At 40.2% G+C, this 18434-nt stretch overlaps 1 protein-coding gene across 1 annotated transcript in view; it reads right to left on the bottom strand.

The window, feature by feature from the left end:
- Positions 1 to 10994: 10994 nt before the first annotated feature.
- Positions 10995 to 18434, bottom strand: part of LOC139471999 (uncharacterized) — a 188571-nt gene continuing 181131 nt past the window's right edge. Inside the window, exons 133-137 of the mRNA XM_071254507.1 lie at positions 16394 to 16706; positions 15968 to 16076; positions 14250 to 14276; positions 13828 to 13938; positions 10995 to 12242 (exon numbers count right to left, since the gene is read on the bottom strand). Of these exons, the coding sequence (XP_071110608.1) occupies positions 11937 to 12242; positions 13828 to 13938; positions 14250 to 14276; positions 15968 to 16076; positions 16394 to 16706 (866 nt within the window). The 3' untranslated portion in view covers positions 10995 to 11936. The remainder of the gene's footprint in view (positions 12243 to 13827; positions 13939 to 14249; positions 14277 to 15967; positions 16077 to 16393; positions 16707 to 18434) is intronic.

An 18434-nucleotide genomic window follows, 5' to 3' on the forward strand; every position in this document is an offset into this window, starting at 1 on the left:
ATGTTGTTTATACGCATGCTCAACCAGGGCATTTTCACCTCCTCGTCGGCCGGTGTGAGCACTCGTGTGGAAAGTTGAAGGACAGGATTGGCCTGCGGGCGATGTCGAGTATGCATATTCACATAATTTGGATTTATACAAAGGGGTTTATTTTCAATGGATGCATCATATCTGAACTTTCTGTATGCAGTTTATGCTAATGGGAAACACTCGCAGGGGTATTTCATTCAATGGGTGCAGCATATCTGAACTTTCTGTATGCAGTTTATGCTAATGGGAAACACTCGCAGGGGTATTTCATTCAATAGATGCATCATATCTGAACTTTCTGTATGCAGTTTATGCTAATGGGAAACACTCGCAGGGGTATTTCATTCAATAGATGCATCATATCTGAACTTTCTGTATGCAGTTTATGCTAATGGGAAACACTCGCAGGGGTATTTCATTCAATAGATGCATCATATCTGAACTTTCTGTATGCAGTTTTTGCTAATCGGCAACACTCGCAGGGGTATTTCATTCAATAGATGCAGCATATCTGAACTTTCTGTATGCAGTTTATGCTAATGGGAAACACTCGCAGGGGTATTTCATTCAATAGATGCAGCATATCTGAACTTTCTGTATGCAGTTTATGCTAATGGGAAACACTCGCAGGGGTATTTCATTCAATAGATGCATCATATCTGAACTTTCTGTATGCAGTTTATGCTAATGGGAAACACTCGCAGGGGTATTTCATTCAATAGATGCATCATATCTGAACTTTCTGTATGCAGTTTACGCTAATGGGAAACACTCGCAGGGGTATTTCATTCATTAGATGCATCATATCTGAACTTTCTGTATGCAGTTTATGCTAATCGGAAACACTCGCAGGGGTATTTCATTCAATGGGTGCAGCATATCTGAACTATCTGTATACTGTTTATGCTAATGAGATACACGAAAGAATATTTCATTCAATGGATGCAATTTATCTGAACTTTCTGTATACAGTTAATGCTAATGGGATACGCGAAGGGATATTTCATTCAATGGATGCAATTTATCTGAACTATCTATATACAGTCTATGCTAATGAGACACACGAAGGAATATTTCATTCAATGTATGCAGTTCCGTATGCATATCTGAACTATCTGTATACAGTTTATGCTAATGGGATACACGAAGGGATATTTCATTAAATGGATGCAGTTTATCTGAACTATCTATACAGTATATGTTAATGCGAAACACTCGAAGGGGTATTTCATTCAATAGATGCAGCATATCTGAACTGTCTATATACAGTTTATGCTAATGAGACACACGAAGGAATATTTCATTCATTGGATGCAGTTCCGTATGAATATCTGAACTATCTATATACAGTTTATGCTAATGAGATACACGAAGGAAATTTCATTCAATGGATGCAGTTCCGTATGCATATCTGAACTGTCTATATACAGTTTAAGCTAATGAGACACACGAAGGAATATTTCATTCAATGGATGCAGTTCCGTATGAATATCTGAACTATCTATATACAGTTTATGCTAATGAGATACACGAAGGAATATTTCATTCAATGGATGCAGTTCCGTATGAATATCTGAACTATCTATATACAGTTTATGCTAATGAGATACACGAAGGGATATTTCATTCAATGGATGCAGTTCCGTATGCATATCTGAACTGTCTATATACAGTTTAAGCTAATGAGACACACGAAGGAATATTTCATTCAATGGATGCAGTTCCGTATGAATATCTGAACTATCTATATACAGTTTATGCTAATGAGATACACGAAGGAATATTTCATTCAATGGATGCAGTTTATCTGAACTATCTATACAGTATATGTTAACGGGAAACACTCGAAGGGGTATTTCATTCAATAGATGCAGCATATCTGAACTATCTATATACAGTTTATGCTAATGAGACACACGAAGGAATATTTCATTCAATGGATGCAGTTCCGTATGAATATCTGAACTATCTATATACAGTTTATGCTAATGAGATACACGAAGGATATTTCATTCAATGGATGCAGTTCCGTATGCATATCTGAACTGTCTATATACAGTTTAAGCTAATGAGACACACGAAGGAATATTTCATTCAATGGATGCAGTTCCGTATGAATATCTGAACTATCTATATACAGTTTATGCTAATGAGATACACGAAGGAATATTTCATTCAATGGATGCAGTTTATCTGAACTATCTATACAGTATATGTTAACGGGAAACACTCGAAGGGGTATTTCATTCAATAGATGCAGCATATCTGAACTATCTATATACAGTTTATGCTAATGAGACACACGAAGGAATATTTCATTCAATGGATGCAGTTCCGTATGAATATCTGAACTATCTATATACAGTTTATGCTAATGAGATACACGAAGGATATTTCATTCAATGGATGCAGTTCCGTATGCATATCTGAACTGTCTATATACAGTTTAAGCTAATGAGACACACGAAGGAATATTTCATTCAATGGATGCAGTTCCGTATGAATATCTGAACTATCTATATACAGTTTATGCTGATGAGATACACGAAGGGATATTTCATTCAATGGATGTAGTTTATCTGAACTATCTATACAGTATATGTTAATGGGAACACTCGAAGGGGTATTTCATTCAATAGATGCAGCATATCTGAACTGTCTATATACAGTTTATGCTAATGAGACACACGAAGGGATATTTCATTCAATGGATGCAGTTCCGTATGCATATCTGAACTATCTATATACAGTTTATGCTAATGAGATACACGAAGGAATATTTCATTCAATGGATGCAGTTCCGTATGAATATCTGAACTATCTATATACAATTTATGCTAATGAGATACACGAAGGGATATTTCATTCAATGGATGCAGTTCCGTATGCATATCTGAACTGTCTATATACAGTTTATGCTAATGAGACACACGAAGGAATATTTCATTCAATGGATGCAGTTCCGTATGAATATCTGAACTATCTATATACAGTTTATGCTAATGAGATACACGAAGGGATATTTCATTCAATGGATGCAGTTCCGTATGCATATCTGAACTGTCTATATACAGTTTATGCTAATGAGACACACAAAGGGATATTTCATTCAACGGTAGCAGTGTTTCCGGTTATAATTTGTATATATTAGTTGTACACACGTGATGGTGTATTTCATTCAATGGATGCAGTTTATCTGAACTTTCTGTATACATTTAGGGATGGAGAGAACGAGGGGGGTTGCGTGTGTATGGGAGTGGGGTTGAGATTGAGGTTTAGATTGAAGGGTCCATATTTATATGACTGCACAGCGAATTAGGGCTTCGGTTCATTCGTGACCAACTCGTCCCATTCCGGGACAAGCCGAATGCAGTTGCAGGTTACGGAAAGGCGCGAGTGGTGACGAATGGACTTCGGTAATGCCCCTCACAAAAACCCGGCATTCGTGACCACTCGCCCCTTACTGCATTTGGCTTGTCCCGGAATAACACGATTTGGTCACGAATGAAAAACCCGGGTGAAAATGTGCTTCTGTTCAACCAGCTGGGAGCCGGATCGGGTAATCGTGTGACAATGTTAATTTACACCTGAAGCTTGGTCAAATAAATTTCATGTTAATCATGACCCGCCCGTCGCAGTCGCCGTTGCCGACTACATGCTTTTATATATAAATATATGTGCGACTACGTTTATAAATACAGTCAACACGTTGTTAATTATTTTGTTAAAAGAAAGGAAACTATATTCTGCGCTAGTTTGCGTCTCCTTTACGTGCGCTTCGTCTTCTATCCCAAAACCAACTGTGATTACATACGGTCGAAAAAGTGTCTTTCTCAATGTTGAGTATTAAGACATTTTGATATTCAAACTGAAAACATGCAATAAATACATATCAATAATGAAAACGAGTAGGAATAACATATAACAGAAACCACATTCAGTACGTCCGTGTAATAGTAAATGTATCTGCATCACAGCGACCTGCCTGTGAGTGAGTGAGTGAGTTGGGTTTAACGCTGCTTTTAACAGTATTCCAGTGATATCGCGGCGTGTCAGCTTAATGTGGAAGGAAAGCACTTCGGTGAAACCCACGAGCACGGGTATGGTGCTGACAAACCTAGAAACATAATCGGGGCGAACCGGGATTCGAACCCACAATCATAGGTTTCTGGCGTGCCCAAGGGACGCAACTCTGCACAGCGAATCTCGGCGCCTTAGATGACTGGGCCACCCGTGCCTGTGAATACTCAGTAGTCAGTTTATGGGGTATCACTGCCTACAGTACATATTTAAACGCACATGCTGCCAAATATATTACACAGACGCTTAAACTTTCGTGGATTGACTTTAGGACTTAGTGCGTGTACCCAGCACACTAAAAGACAAAATGACATTCGCCTAATATGACAGAAAGGTCACATCTAGATCAAATGCTAAAATTAGGGCGGCATTTCGCCGTTTGCGAGAGTAGAGTCAGATGAATGTTCGTTGAAAATTGGTTCCGTACATTCATAATGAAAGCCCCCAACAGTCTGAACATTAACAGAAGCCCCCCCCAAATATTTTAACTAAAGTTCACCCTCCAAATGGTTTTTGAATGTTTTGCAATACAGTAAACTACGGTTATAACGAGCTCAAAGGGACCACTAATTGTAGTTCGTAATAACCGTAGTTCGTTATAAGCGTATATACAGCATATATACAAGAAATGGTCGGGACTTAAAAATAAGTTCGTTATATCCGTCAGTTCGTTGTAAACGTGTTCGTTATAACCGTAGTTTACTGTAGATAGTTTATCATAATTCTTTGAGGTCGTTGCAATCTCCTTAAAATCAGATCTAAGTTCTCGCTGCCGTTAGACAAAGTTTAGCGATAGCGAGAACTAAGATCTGATTTTAGTGAGATTGAGGTCGTTGGGAGTCGTAAGCAACGCAGAATCGCATCTTTCATCAGAAAAGAGACACTCTGATATACATGTTCAATTTGAGGATGTAATTTTGAATGCACATGGTCAAACAGAAACAAACTCTCATGACTCTTTTGTCTCGACGCCTTCCTCATATTGATATTATAAAACTAACACATCACCACCACCTAACTGTTATTAGAGACCAGTGAAGATCCGGGTAGAATTGGTCTTCAGCATTCCATGCTTGCTGTAAAAGGCGACTATGCTTGTAGAAAGAGGCGACTTACGGATCAGGTTGTCAGCCTTGCTGACTTGGTTGATGCATGTCATCGTATCCCAATTGCGTAGATCGATGCTCATGGTGTCAATCACTGGATTGTCTGGTCAAGACTCCATTATTCACAGAGCGCTGTCATATAGGTGGAATATTAAAAACAAAATCGTTAAGCAACAAATAAACAAACAATAAAATTTAGAGCTGTTAAAATGACATTTAAATTACACGCTTAGCAACTGACACACCAAGATGCGGTACAGTTGTCCCGGCCAGACACAACACGCTTCAGGATACCGTGAAGCGCGAGTCTGTGCGCTACAGTTGTCCCGGCCAGACACAACACGTTTCAGGATACCTTGAAGCGCGAGTCTGTGCGCTACGGTTGTCCTGGCCAGACACAACACCCTTCAGAATACCGTGAAGCGCGAGTCTGTGCGCTACAGTTGTCCCGGCCAGACACAACACGCTTCAGGATACCGTGAAGCGCGAGTCTGTGCGCTACAGTTGTCCCGGCCAGACACAACACGCTTCAGGATACCGTGAAGCGCGAGTCTGTGCGCTACAGTTGTCCCGGCCAGACACAACACGCTTCAGGATACCGTGAAGCGCGAGTCTGTGCGCTACAGTTGTCCCGGCCAGACACAATAACCTTCAGGATACCGTGAAGCGCGAGTCTGTGCGCTACAGTTGTCCCGGCCAGACACAATACCCTTCAGGATACCGTGAAGCGCGAGTCTGTGCGCTACAGTTGTCCCGGCCAGACACAACACGCTTCAGAATACCGTGAAGCGCGAGTCTGTGCGCTACAGTTGTCCCGGCCAGACACAACACGCTTCAGAATACCGTGAAGCGCGAGTCTGTGCGCTACAGTTGTCCCGGCCAGACACAATACCCTTCAGAATACCGTGAAGCGCGAGTCTGTGCAGTACAGTTGTCCCGGCCAGACACAATACCCTTCAGAATACCGTGAAGCGCGAGTCTGTGCGCTACAGTTGTCCCGGCCAGACACAATACCCTTCAGGATACCGTGAAGCGCGAGTCTGTGCGCTACAGTTGTCCCGGCCAGACACAACACGCTTCAGGATACCGTGAAGCGCGAGTCTGTGCGCTACAGTTGTCCCGGCCAGACACAACACGCTTCAGAATACCGTGAAGCGCGAGTCTGTGCGCTACAGTTGTCCCGGCCAGACACAACACCCTTCAGAATACCTTGAAGCGCGAGTCTGTGCGCTACAGCTGTCCCGGCCAGACACAACACCCTTCAGGATACCGTGAAGCGCGAGTCTGTGCGCTACAGTTGTGACCCGGCCATACACAACACGCTTCAGAATACCGTGAAGCGCGAGTCTGTGCGCTACAGTTGTCCCGGCCAGACACAACACGCTTCAGGATACCGTGAAGCGCGAGTCTGTGCGCTACAGTTGCCCCGGCCAGACACAACATGCTTCAGGATACCGTGAAGCGCGAGTCTGTGCGCTACAGTTGTCCCGGCCAGACACAACACGCTTCAGGATATCGTGAAGCAGATTAGCACTGCAGCTGGTAGCTCTGGAAAAAGACACATCAGTGTCATCGTGCAACGGCGGCAACACGCCTCCACCAGGCAAACATCGAGGAGCAGACAGTCTGTGAAAAATCAAATTTAAAAAAAATATTCCTTAATAGCATAAGTCACCACTTCAGCCTTTGATTGATACATGTACCAAGTTTGGATGAAAAAAGTTCAGTAGTCATTTTAGTTCTGCTTCGGAAATGGCACCTACCTCCATTTCAGCCAAGTCCAACTTGTTTCCATGGAAACGGAAAAGTCAAATTTTGAAAAAATTCTAAATAGCAAAAGGCACCACCCCAATATGTATCAGGTTTGGATGAAAAATCATTCACAGTTTTTGAGTTGTGCTCTGGAAACAAAACAATTGTGGACTGGTTTTTTTTTTTTGTAGTTTAACTTTAACGCTGCACTCAGCAATATTCCAGCGATATGACTGATTATGGACTGAGGGAGAGATAGTCAAGGTCACATCCATCTCCCCGGTTTGTATGCTAGGGATAACACACCAATAAACTTCTTTTCAACATTTCATTTCGGGCGACATTGGGCCACAGATGCAATCTCATTAGAATCATTAGTTCTTGCAGTAGCGAGAACTGAGATCTGATTTTAATGAGATTGGCCACAGATGTTCAATCATTCAGGCGACATTGGGCCACAGATGCAATCTCATTAAAATCATTAGTTCTAGCGGTAGCTAGCTCATTTTAATGAGATTGGCCACAGATGTTCCATCATTCGCTTGGAGTAACACGACAACTGTAGAAACATCTGTTAATTGTCATGCGGCATGCATGTTTACCATCATGTTTCAATGGACAGATATCATATATCTAGTGATTCATAATTATTCAGAAACATCTGCTGATGTCAGTTCGACTTTTTGTGATAATTTACATGTACTGTACATAAAACAAGAAACTTTATGTGACAACTTCATTGAAACAATGTTTCGGGGCTATTTCATTCATTCTACTTGATGATGTTGCCCTCATAGGAAACAAACAATACAGAAGTTGTTATCCACAAAACACATGTTTCATGTCCTCATGATCATAACTTCTAAAAGCAAAGTAAAGTCTTTGAACGTGTTGAACTATACATTTGTATGTTGTTTTAAGCCACACTGAGCAATATTCCAGCAAAATTACGCCGGTCTGTAAATAATCAAGTCTGGACCAGACAATCCAGTGATTAATATCATAAGCATCGATCCACGCAATTGGGATCGATGACATGCATCAACCAAGTCAGCAAGCCTGACCACCCGATCCCGTTAGTCGCCTTTTACGACAAGCATAGTCACCTTTTACGGCAAGCATGGGTTGCTGAAGACCTATTCCACCCCGGATCTTCACGGGTCCCAAGCAATTGTGATGCGATGACATGCACCAACCAAATCAGCGAGCCTGACCACCCGATCCCATGAAGCGCCTCTTTCGCCAGGCATGGGTTGCTAAATACCTATTCTAGCCCGGTTCTTCACAGGCACAATTTCATAAGGTGAAATCTAAATAAAGATAAATAAATAGGATTTATCTAGAACTGCTCAGAAGCTAATATTCGGTCGTATGTTTGCAGCAAATAACAGTAAAATTTCCAAATTTGAATTAGAAAATTCCCAATACTTCAGCATTTACAAATAGTCATAAGAAGATGACATATCCCCCCCAAGCCCCCAAAATATTTGAAAGAGCAAATCATCTGACTGTTACTTTAGGTCCAACTTGATGAGAGGATTTCTATCTAATCTGTCTGTCCGTTTACAAGAGTAGTTATTGAGCTATCAAAAACAATACCATGGAATTGGGATTCAGAACTTTGAATTTCTATGTCTGGTACACACCAATTTGAACAGAGTCAAAGTCAAACTTGTTGCCATGGAAATGGAAAAAATATAAATTCTAAAAATCCCTAAATAGCAAAAGCCACCAGTTGACAATCTGGTCATTGTGTGTGCAGTTTCAAGAAAGAGTACCAATTAGGTTTAGAGATGTGGTCAGGACAACACACCACTGTTATCACAGTCAAAGTCAAACTTGTTTCCATGGAAACATTAAAAAATCAAATATTGAAAAATTCCTAAAAAGTAAAAGGCATCACTTCAGCCGTTGGTTAATACATATACCAGGTTTGGATGTCAAGTCTTTCAGGGTTTTCAAGTTGTTCTCAGGAAACGAAATGCTCCATCCCTTTTTGAGACTACATGTAAGTCCAAAACGTTTCCATGGAAATCGAGAAAAATAAAAAATGCTTATCTTCTGTAATTAGCAAAAGAAACCACTTCAGGATCTGTTGAAATATCTGACAGTTTTTTGTTGAAAAATATTAACGGTTTTTCGAACAGCTCTCCAGAACCAAAACGATTATGGAGAGACAAACAGGCTACAACTGTATTCCCCTTTATAATATGAAGGGGAGATAATAATGGTTTCATGCAGAAATATTCATTAGCTGTAGAGATTTGGCGGGAAACAAATGCTACTTGTTTGAGACCAAGACCAAATTGTTTCCATGGAAACACAAGAAATTTAAAAAAGTCAAAATTGAAAAAGATGAAAAGGCACTAGTTGAGGATGTGGTCATTGCACATGTATAGTTTCATGCAATAATATTCATTACTGAGAGTTATGGCTTGGTAATGAAGCCTTGACATGTTCGAGACCAAATTGTTTCCATGGAAACTTAACAAAATAAAATTTAAAATATTTCAAAATAGCAAAAGGCACCATGATGAGCATTGCATCTGCCACGTTTCGTTGACAAATGTTTTAAAGGTTTCAAGTTATGGCCCAGAAACAAACCCTACCCTCGTTTGAGACTAAGTCAAGAATGTATCCATGAAAATGTAAGAAATGTAATTTGGAAAAAAATCAAAATAGCAAAAGGCACCAGTTCAGCTTATGAGCAATGCATATGCCAAGTGTTTTTGAAAAATATTGCAAGGTTTTCAAGTTATGGCTCGAAATAAGACGCTGACGCCAACACCAATGGAAACCGAGCCAAAAAAGTTTGTCTCCCCTCCCTTCAGGGGGGACACATAACAAAATGGGTGTGTCAGCTTTTAACACTATTCTAGTTATACCAAGGTGTGTCAGCTTAATGTGGGAGGAAAGTCGGACGTGATGCACGTCTCAGGTATTGACCACTTTGGTGAAACCCAAGAACAGGGTACAGTCCTGACTAACATAGAAACAACAGTGTACAGGGCTGACAAACCTAGGAACATCAGGGTACAGTGCTGACAAACCTAGAAACATCAGGTTACAGCGCTGACAAACCTAGAAACATCAGGGTACAGTGCTGACAAACCTAGAAACATCAGGGTACAGTGCTGACAAACCTAGAAACATCAGGGTACAGTGCTGACAAACCTAGAAACATTAGGGTACAGTCCTGACTAACATAGAAACATCAGGGTACAAGGCTGACAAACCTAGAAACATCAGGGTACAGTGCTGATAAACCTAGAAACATCAGGGTACAGTGCTGACAAACCTAGAAACATCAGGGTACAGTGCTGACAAACCTAGAAACATCAGGGCACAGGGCTGACAAACCTAGAAACATCAGGGTACAGTGTTGACAAACCTAGAAACATCAGGGTACAGTGCTGTCAAACCTAGAAACATCAGGGTACAGTGCTGACAAACCTAGAAACATCAGGGTACAGTGTTGACAAACCTAGAAACATCAGGGTACAGTGCTGTCAAACCTAGAAACATCAGGGTACAGTGCTGACAAACCTAGAAACATCAGGGTACAGTGCTGTCAAACCTAGAAACATCAGGGTACAGTCCTGACTAACATAGAAACATCAGGGTACAGGGCTGACAAACCTAGAAACATCAGGGTACAGTCCTGACTAACCTAGAAACACCAGGGTACAGTGCTGACAAACCTAGAAACATCAGGGTACAGTCCTGACTAACCTAGAAACATCAGGGTACAGTGCTGACAAATCTAGAAACATCAGGGTACAGTCCTGACTAACCTAGAAACATCAGGGTACAGTGCTGACAAACCTGGAAACATTAGGGTACAGTCCTGACCAACCTAGAAACATCAGGGTACATAGAAACATAATCAGGGCAATAAGGTTTCTACACACTGAACTGTGGCGCCTCAGACAATGAGACCACCCATGCCCCCACAACAACAAAGGCAAGTTTATTGTAAAAGACTTTATTCACAGCTCTCACAACAACGGTAAGGCTGAGGGGAGAATCAGTCATTGAGGGCCATCAGTAAATGGGATAGAAAAAACGACTATAAGGATGTGTGTTCAATAAGGTATACCATATTTTATTGTTTTAATCATGACTCTGCACATCAATGCTTTCATCAATATACATGTATTGGAGATTGTAAACAAAACAGCTCATGGATTATTAAATTGTTTGATAGGCATTACTTAAAAGTTGACGGATGACAAAGTAGACACAATTTATGGATAACAACTTCATTAATACTGTCTTACTCGACAACGGCATAAAGATCTGTACCAAAACGTTGCCTTTACAGTATTAAAGAAGTCGTTATCCATAAATTGTGTCCACTTTGTGATGGATTTTTTTATGTGTATGTGATTTAAAAATATTGCAGTTATCAATCATAGGAACATTAAAAGCTGAGGTGTTGGTTAAGTTTTTAAATTGAGATAGACAGACCAGTGTAAAACTCAATAAATGAGTGGAGCCTCATCTCCGAGTCTCGGATTTCAATGGAGGACAGCATAAAGGGTGATAAAAGTGAGACTATATCTAAGTATAAAAATACAAAATTCAGTTTCACTAAAGTACAATAAAAAATACATGGCAAATGATTACAGCATCTTCAAGAAGCCTGTGTACATCATAAACCAGTTTTGAAGCATATTTCATTTTCCAGAATATGTTTGTCATATTTTCGTTAACTAAAAACTTGATCCCAGTTTTAAAAGTAAGTGGTGCTATTTTACTTAAATTTCAAGAAAATATCTTCACAATTGCTTCATGATGTTTTCTGGCCTGTTTGATAAGGCGTTCTCATGTCTCAGTTACTGTAAATATTACGGTAACTTCATGCTAGCCTCATTTTAAAGATCGAAAACGAAAAAGGCTCAGGTAGAAAATCCGAAGATTCAAAATTTTAATGTTAAACAATATCAATAATGGCTACATATTTTCTTAGTGTTTGAAATAATCCGGCTCTGGCTCAACTATAGCATTGATGTAACTTTCCGACCCCAGTGGTGCCTGTGCTCTAGGATTGTGGCTCTGAACTTCTGAAACCTGTGAGATCTCTTCATGCTGAGTGATCTCCCCTGATAGTGGGCGATTCCATGATTCCTCATAGGGGTTCTGGGTTTGTTGCTCTCCTGAATGTCTCTGAACTGGAGTGATCTCCCCTGATAGTGGGCGATTCCATGATTCCTCATAGGGGTTCTGGGTTTGTTGTTCTCCTGAATGTCTCAGAACTGGAGTGGTCATCCCCTGATAGTTAAAATGAGAAAATGTTGGAATAGGCCCATGGATTTTGCACGGGGTACAGATGGATAAAAGAATGCCAATTTCAGGCATAATTACAGGATCTGCACACAACATCTATTTTCAGAAAATGACAATATTTAGCCTTTCTCTTTCACCAGATGACCTGTGAAGAAAAGGTTAGAATTGACCTTCAGCAACCCAGGATCGGGTGGTCAGGCTCGCTGACTTGGTTGATGCATGTCATCGAACCCCAACTGCGTGTATCGATGCTCATGATGTCAATCACTGGATTGTCTGGTCCAGACTTGATTATTTATAGACCGCCATCACATAGCTGGAATATTGCTGAGTGTGACGTTAAACTTCAAACAAACAAACAAACTTTCAACAGATGCAATAAACATGATAATTGACAACACTGTGTGAAAACCATATTTATCATCAACAATATCAATATTTATTATAAGTATGGATTTCGGGAATTTCTCTCAAAATTATCGAAACCTTGCTGCTTGTTGCCCATGACAACACATCATCTCAGATTATCATGACTCAACTGTGACTGACGACCCCGGTACCTGTGTAATTCCACTCACAGGCCACTGTCATGCATACTAATAACAGACTATATTTCCTTCATTTTCTGAGCCAATATGAAAACACAATAGGTGGTCAAAGCTTAACTGAGAACAATCACAAAGAAAACACAAGAATCTTAAGTTTATAATTTCAGAATTCAGGAATTCATTTTGAAAACTGCTTGCTGCTTTTGAGGCATTTTAAGGTTTTAATGTCATTAAAAAAATTCTGGAAATATAATAAAGAAAGAAAAAAAACTAAATAAAGAAAAGGTTTGAATTAAGTGTGTTTTGTTTACAAATCTCGGAAACAAAACAAAAATGTCATGGGCAAAATCAAAAGTACTGTAAATCTTAAAATTAACGTGAGCGTGAATTAAATGCGAAAAATGCGAGTGGTCTTTGTTCGCATTAATGAAGCTTTGCATTTGTGTCTCCAAAAGCTTGATAACGATGTTAGAACCTACACCGAAACGTTGCTCTTAATTGTGATAAAGAAGTTGTTCATCCATAAATTCTTATCCTTACTGAGTGAACTGTTCTTGGTTCAATTATTTTATTGCCTTTGAACTTCCTTAATGCAAGTCAGCAGAATAAACATATAAACTGTGTGTTGTTTTTTAGGAAAACGCTGTTTTTTATTGTGCTAATATGCAGTGCTATTTGCTGTTTGATGGGATCAAGGTAAGGATATGTATCATTCCACTGGGGATGGGGTGGGGGTGACGCAATAATTTTGAATCACATTTTTGGCTAGGGGTCAGCAGTCATATTAATTTGACGATGCATCAGTTTCAAGATTTACAGTTTATCGATATCTCCCTTCTTCGAGACAAGCAGAGTGGTGATTCCTTCCCCAAAGACAACATGTTCAGCACTACCTTGTAAAAAAAATTATATCTTGTTATTGAATTCTAAATAACGACTGAACAAGATCCACTGTAGATTGGCCTGGTCCGTCAACGAAACAAGCCAAGCCTGATCTGATTTGCATATTGCTAAACACTGACCGAGGGGACAAATCGGAATCTTCTCTGGTCGGAAGTGGTGGTAGGGTCCGGGCGTCCGCTGAAGATTACCCATGATGCACCTGAACCGGAACGTGGTCGGAATGGTTCATCCTAGATGGTAAAACAAGGCTCCTTAAAATCATGATCATGTAATATATTTAAAAAAAATGAAAAGCTTTGAAGAGGAAACAATATTCCCTCAATACACATATTTTTTAATTCCACAAAACAAATTTCCTTTCATGGAATGTTAGCTTATATACAAATAATCAAATAAGGTCTGTGATTACTGGTTTCTCGTCAAGCCCTTTTTCTCAACGAAAGAGAATATATATGGAGAAAACATTTTGAGTGTTTTCGGCCAAACTGGCAGAAGAAGTAATGTGATAATTCCACCGAAGTAAATGCATGTAAAAACTCACCAAGGAACACTCATCTCCGTTGTAATCCTGCAACCAATAGTGTGTATGTTATTCCTCTCTTCAAAGACATTGTGTGTCTTTCTATCAAACTTTAGTTTTGATTGACAGTTAATGCCTTTTATTGAACGCAGTACCATATACATGTAGAGTATCTTCCGGAGGCAAGAGAGTTAACTGACTGTAAAAGTCCAGTTTCCACCCATTGCCGAACTTGGCTGGTATTATGGAGTTACATTTTGGCTGGACTAACGAGTCTATGCATAGCCCAATCGATATCGTGCAATGAAATCAAAATCCGGTTCGTAAACTGTCGTGCAGATTTCGGGCAATTGCAGGATTTGCAAAGCATGTGCACCGCCAACTCATTGTCAAGAGATATTTTCCAAATCTTTTCAAGTTTTTAATCAAGGTGCTCAAATGATTTGATGCATTTCGCGATGTAATACCCGTTTTATCACAATATAGACCTTGATTATCGATCAGATTGTCTTGACTGGGCCCCGCTGTTTTGTTTGAGCAAATGCAAGTGATACGAGGGCTGGAATCTGATTGGTCCATAGGAGAGGCACAGAAGGGACATAACTCGTAATAGCCACTAGTGGCGCTATGATCGGGCCCAGGAATTCCAGCCTAATTCGGCAAGGGTGGAAACTGGACTTTTAAAGACAGTTAACTCTCTTGCCTTGGGAAGATGAGAGATGATATGAATCTCCATATAATCAGATTTTAAATCCAATAAAATACTCACATAGGTATTACCAGTATTACCAGTATACCACAATTTGAAATACAATTGAATACGTATCACAATACGTTCGGAAATTACCGATAGATTGCATTTTCAAAGTTTACATTTGTGTCAAGATGAATTGAAATTATTTCATTCAGAGATTAGCAACTGATTACTTTCATCGAAAAAAAACCAAAACTATTTGTGACCATCTTCTTGTATAAAATATGTCGCGCTGTGACCAAAGTAGCATCCAACAAAATGGCATACAATGACAAAGTTGTCAAATATGTATGTGCGTGCGTGCGTGCGTGCGTGCGTGCATGCGTGCGTGCGTACATACGTGCGTGTGGGATGTCCAACGTATGGGTCCTTTTCGGACTTCCACAATTTGAATGACGCAGGTTCATAAATTACAGATGAAAAAACGCAAAAAAATGAAACGTTAATATGTATGTGCATGCGTGCGTGTGGGATGTCCAACGTATGGGTCCTTTTCGGACTTCCACAATTTGAATGACGCAGGTTCATAAATTGCAGATGAAAAAACGCAAAAAAATGAAACGTTTATATGTATGTGCGTGCGTGCGTGCTTGTGGGATGTCCAACGTATGGGTCCTTTTCGGACTTCCACAATTTGAATGACGCAGGTTCATAAATTACAGTTGAAAAAACGCAAAAAAATGAAACGTTAATATGTATGTGCGTGCGTGCGTGCGTGCGTGTGGGATGTCCAACGTATGGGTCCTTTTCGGACTTCCACAATTTGAATGACGCAGGTTCATAAATTACAGTTGAAAAAATGAAAAAAAATGAAACGTTAATATGTATGTGCGTGCGTGTGTGTGGGATGTCCAACGTATGGGTCCTTTTCGGACTTCCACAATTTGAATGATGCAGGTTCATAAATTACAGATGAAAGAACGCCAAAAAATGAAACGTTTACAAAACGGGTATTTGGGCAGCCGAAGAATCTTTACTGCATTACCTCATAAGCCTGGTTGACAAAGGCTGTGGTTGTGTCCTTTCCTTCACTTGAGGTTTGGCTGCCTGCTCGGCCCTTCAGTCTCATGAAGAACCAGGACCACTTCAGACGACTGAAAGATGAGTTCACAGCCAATTTGTACATTATTTTAGCTATATCACTGCGAATATGGGATGCGAAAACATGATCATATGTTCCTGGCACATTGAATTGCGATGTCTAAGTGACTGAGAGAGTTGGGTTGAACGCTGCTTTTAACAGTATTCCAGTTATATAACGGCCTGTGGCATCGTTTCCCCGATGGCATGGATTACTGCTCGCAAAATCAATCACAGGATTGTCTGATCCAAACTTGATTATTTACAGGCCAATGTCATATAGCTGGTGTTAAACAACAAACAGACAAACATTGTGATCCACTGAACGTACCCGCGTTTGACCATGAAGATGTACCATGCCAGGACCGAGATGATGACAAGCAGGATCACGGCCAGCACTATCAACCCGATCATCCACGACTCCAGGCCATCACAGTTGGGCTTGTTTTCTGGACATGCGCAGAAGTATCTGTTGACGTCGTTGTAGCAGGTGTACGGCCAACTGCACGGGCCGCTGCTGCACTCGTTCACATCCAGCTCACATCGACTCCCTGTCCAGCCAGGTGCACATGCACAGGTGTAGAAGCGGTCAAAGTTTTCGGCCCTTCGTTGGTCGGTGCATGTGTATAGGCTCTCGTTTCTGCCTGCAGTCAGATGACAAAGAGTGTTAATGAATCGTCACATCAAAATGTTGGGCTAAAGAAAACAATATTCTTGGTCACTTTTCGCTTTTATTTCCATTTTTAAAAAAAACATTTTATAAAAACTTATACTTATAAACAATGCAATCCAATATAGCATGCAGTTACTTCCCTTTACATGTGCACTGCTTTACTGTGTTATGGTAATGGCGGCAATAGGAGTTTGAATGCTTGTTAATGTAGAGAGGCCCTTTCCAAGGTTGATGGTACACAACTGTTTATTTGGTCACATACAAGTTTGAACAAGAACAAGCGTATAGTTGACAAAGTCATCTATATACCCCGCCCATTTTAACACGTTATGGTCCCAAACCAGGTAACTGACCCAACATTTCTCTTAGCCCATGTCAAAATAGCTGCAATGGAAATTCTAAAATAAACATTTCTAAAACTCCTTGATATCAAATGGCACTAGTTCAGTATGCGCTTTATATATAGACATGCAATGTTTGGCAAGGAAATATTTAACAGTTTATTTGTTATACTACTTAAGTAAACCCATCCTATATTAAAACTTAAATCCAACTTGTTGTCATGGAACCATAAACAATCAAAATTTCTAAAAGTGCTATATATCAAAAGGCACCAGTTCAGTATGTGCCTGGTAGACATGCAAAGTTTTGTAAGAAAGTATTTAAAGGTTTTTGAGTTACACTCTAGAAACGAACACCACCCCTGTAGAACCTAAGTCCAACTTATTGCCATGGAAATGTAAAAAATAAAAATTTATAAAACTCCTAAATCGCAAAAGGCACCATTTCAGTGTGTGTCTGGTTAACATGCAAAGTTTTGTAAGAAATTATTTAACGGTTTTTGACATACACTCAGGAAACGAACAGCACCCTTATAGAACCTAAGTCCATCTTGTTGCAATGGAAACGTAAAAAATTAAAATTTATAAAATTCCTAAATAGCAAAAGGCACCAGTTCAGCATGAGTCTGATAGACATGCAAAGTTTCGTAGAGAAATAATTAACGGTTTCGGCACGCACGCACACAGGTACGCACGCACGCACACACGCACGGAACCCATTTCTATATCCCCCGCCAACTTCGTTGGGGCGGGGGATAAAAAGAAAACACAGCCGTTACTATATTTTCAAAAATCAATGCCCGAGAACCAATTCTTATATTAAGCCTTATGGATCACCTTATGGATCACCTTCATGTGTGTCATGCCAACATAAATTGAAACCTCGCTTATCCAGATAGTGCTTTTCCTTGGAAAACATCCAGGTTAACTGAACTGAACTGAAGGTTTACCACACCGGCATATCTAAGTCTCAAGGTTATCTTCAAAGTGGACACAAGACTCAACATGAAAACTCAATTCTGGAAAGGTGGGCTTACTGAGAATGTTCTGTTGTTCTGGAAAGGTGGGCTTACTGAGAATGTTCTGTTGTTCTGGCAAGGTGGGCTTACTGAGAATGTTCTGTTGTTCTGGCAAGGTGGACTTACTGAGAATGTTCTGTTCTGGCAAGGTGGACTTACTGAGAATATTCTGTTCTGGCAAGGTGGGCTTACTGAGAATGTTCTGTTCTGGCATGGTGGGCTTACTGAGAATGTTCTGTTCTGGCAAGGTGGACTTACTGAGAATGTTCTGTTCTGGCAAGGTGGGCTTACTGAGAATGTTCTGTTCTGGCAAGGTGGGCTTACTGAGAATGTTCTGTT

The sequence above is a fragment of the Haliotis cracherodii genome, unplaced genomic scaffold, assembly GCF_022045235.1.
Source record: "Haliotis cracherodii isolate W230 unplaced genomic scaffold, xgHalCrac1.p SCAF_23, whole genome shotgun sequence".
Classification (NCBI taxonomy): Eukaryota; Metazoa; Mollusca; class Gastropoda; order Lepetellida; family Haliotidae; genus Haliotis; species Haliotis cracherodii.